Source organism: Protopterus annectens, chromosome 9.part0 (genome assembly GCF_019279795.1).
Source record: "Protopterus annectens isolate FY-2018-M chromosome 9.part0, PAN1.0, whole genome shotgun sequence".
NCBI classification, from domain to species: Eukaryota; Metazoa; Chordata; order Ceratodontiformes; family Protopteridae; genus Protopterus; species Protopterus annectens.
In genome coordinates, this window is record NC_056743.1 from 1,406,882,561 (window position 1) to 1,406,884,749 (window position 2,189).

Below are 2,189 nucleotides of genomic sequence, written 5' to 3' on the forward strand. Positions count from 1 at the left end.
ACATGGCCTCCAGAGACAGAGCAAATTTTGGTTCCACCGTTCTCAAGAGTCTGTTCCAATGAGCCACCTGGGGTGAAGGTGCTAGGGACGCGGTCCCATCCAGCAAGAATGAAGGCGAGATTGACAACTTAACATTGAGAAGTTATGTACCTACCATAACATTCCATGTTAGTTGTCTTCTCTCGCCTTCTTTCTTGCGTCCCACCCACCATCCCCCTAGCCTGGACAGACTGAGAAGATCTTCCCTTCTTTGAAGGGTCCTTATATTCCCTTGTTTCACCATCTAGGTGTCCTAGGATATATATATAGTGTAAATAATTATCTTGGAGGTTTTTATCCCTCTTCCTCCTCCTTCCAGTTGGATGATTTTTGTTTTATTGGCCTATGCTAGGTTTTTCAGCTTCCAAACGAGATCTGGGGAGTTATTGCCTAGCATCATGGGATACAGGGTTGCCTTGAGCCGGTACAATTAGCTCTCGAGCTTTAGTAAGTGGCCGAACCCATCCAGCAAGAAAGAAGGCGAGAGAAGACAACTAACATGGAACGTTATGGTAGGTACATAACTTCTCAATATATGGCATTTGGATTCAGTTTTTTTAATTTTAGAATGCAACAGTCTGACCGAATGTCAGTCATATGCATCTGCAAAGGGGTACCTTGATGCTTTTGAAGTCTATTATTTAACTGGCTTATGGCTGACTCCAGTACTTTTGCCCAGCCTTGTAAAGTTCCATCGCTTGTATTTTTATGGATTTGTTCTTTAAGAAGTCCATTGTACCTCTCAATTAAACAAGCAGCCTGAGGATGATGTGGTATTTGCAGTACCCATCAAACTCTATTTTTTTTCCCCATTTTTGGACTTCTGCCTCATAAAGTGACTACCTCAGTCACTTTGGATTTCAATGGAAATCCCATATGTTACACAGTTATTCAATCCCCTCAGCACTGCTTTTGGTTTGCCTTTTTGCATGAGGACACCATCAGTAATTCTGAATAAGTGTCCACCATAGTTAGGCAGTATTGTTGGTTTGATCTAATGGCAAAGGACCAATAAAAATCTATTTGCCAGATTTGTGCTGAACGACTGCCTCTATGAATATGTTCACATGCTTTTGGTTGCAATTGTTTTTGTTTATTTTTTTGGCAAACTTTGCATTGCTTTATAACATCCATAGTTACATCTTTATTTAGTTGGATACCATGTGTATGTGCTCATTTTATTGTTGCATCTCTTCCCAAGTGTCCACTCCCATCATGAGCCCATCTAGCCATACTGACATCTCTGATTCTTTTCTCAGAAACACGTACTGTAGCTATTTTATCTACTTGATGATTATGCCTTCTTTCCGGTCACAAGTGATGCATGAGCATCTACATGGCCAACTCTAATTTGGCATTGTTGTGCTTTTTTCCCAATTTGTTGCCAATCTTCTGAACCTCCCCATAGAGGTCTACCATGAATTTTCCAATCTTGTTGTTGCCAGGCAGGCAGCCAAGTTGTCAGTCCTTTATAGACTGCCCAGCTATCAGTATAGATGTATGCTTTATCTCCATGTGGTAAACTATCAATAACTAAAGCAACAGCTCGCAGCTCTGCCTGATTACTTGAACCAGCAGTTCCTTTATTGAACAAAACAGTCTCTGTTTGTGGGCAGTAAGCTACTGCAGTCCAGGTTCTGCCACTAGATCCAATTTTGGCAGAGCCATCAGTAAACCATGCAGGTTTTTGTTTCTCCATGTCTAAACAATTAAATTGTAATGCTTCAGTTATTGGTGATTTTGGAAGCTCATGTTGCTGTTGTTCTGTTGTATCAGTATCATTCAAAATTACCAGACCGGCCAACTGTTGTACTTGAGAGACTCCAGGTACGATATTGGCCCTCTCTTGTATATAACATTTTTAGTTCTGCACATTTGAAGATTGTGCTATTAAGGTTTTTATCAAAGTATTATCTTGCAGTCACCCCTGGATTGGGTAGTCAGTTTTTACTGTCACTGTCTGTTGTTTGGTTAGACCTTTCACATGAATCAATCCTGTGTAAACTGCCAGTATATGTTGCTCAAGGGGGCTATACATAATCTGTGCTCTGGTTAAGGATTTAGACCAATATCCCAATGGGCTTTTTTTCCCAATGTCATTTTTTTGCCATAGCCCCCAGGACATAACATTATTGGCAACAGTCACTTCC

The 2,189-nt window shown here is 40.8% G+C and overlaps 1 protein-coding gene across 1 annotated transcript; it reads right to left on the minus strand.

The window, feature by feature from the left end:
* Positions 1–1,333: 1,333 nt before the first annotated feature.
* LOC122810687 (ribonuclease H-like) lies at positions 1,334–1,738 on the minus strand. Its single transcript, XM_044082257.1, has one exon. It carries the CDS (start codon positions 1,736–1,738, stop codon positions 1,334–1,336), a length of 405 nt encoding a protein of 134 aa, XP_043938192.1.
* Between the last annotated feature and the right edge of the window lie 451 nt (positions 1,739–2,189).

Excerpts from the sequence above, each read along its gene's own strand:
- LOC122810687 (XM_044082257.1), bottom strand. The coding sequence starts at position 1,738 with ATGGAGAAACAAAAACCTGCATGGTTTACTGATGGCTCTGCCAAAATT.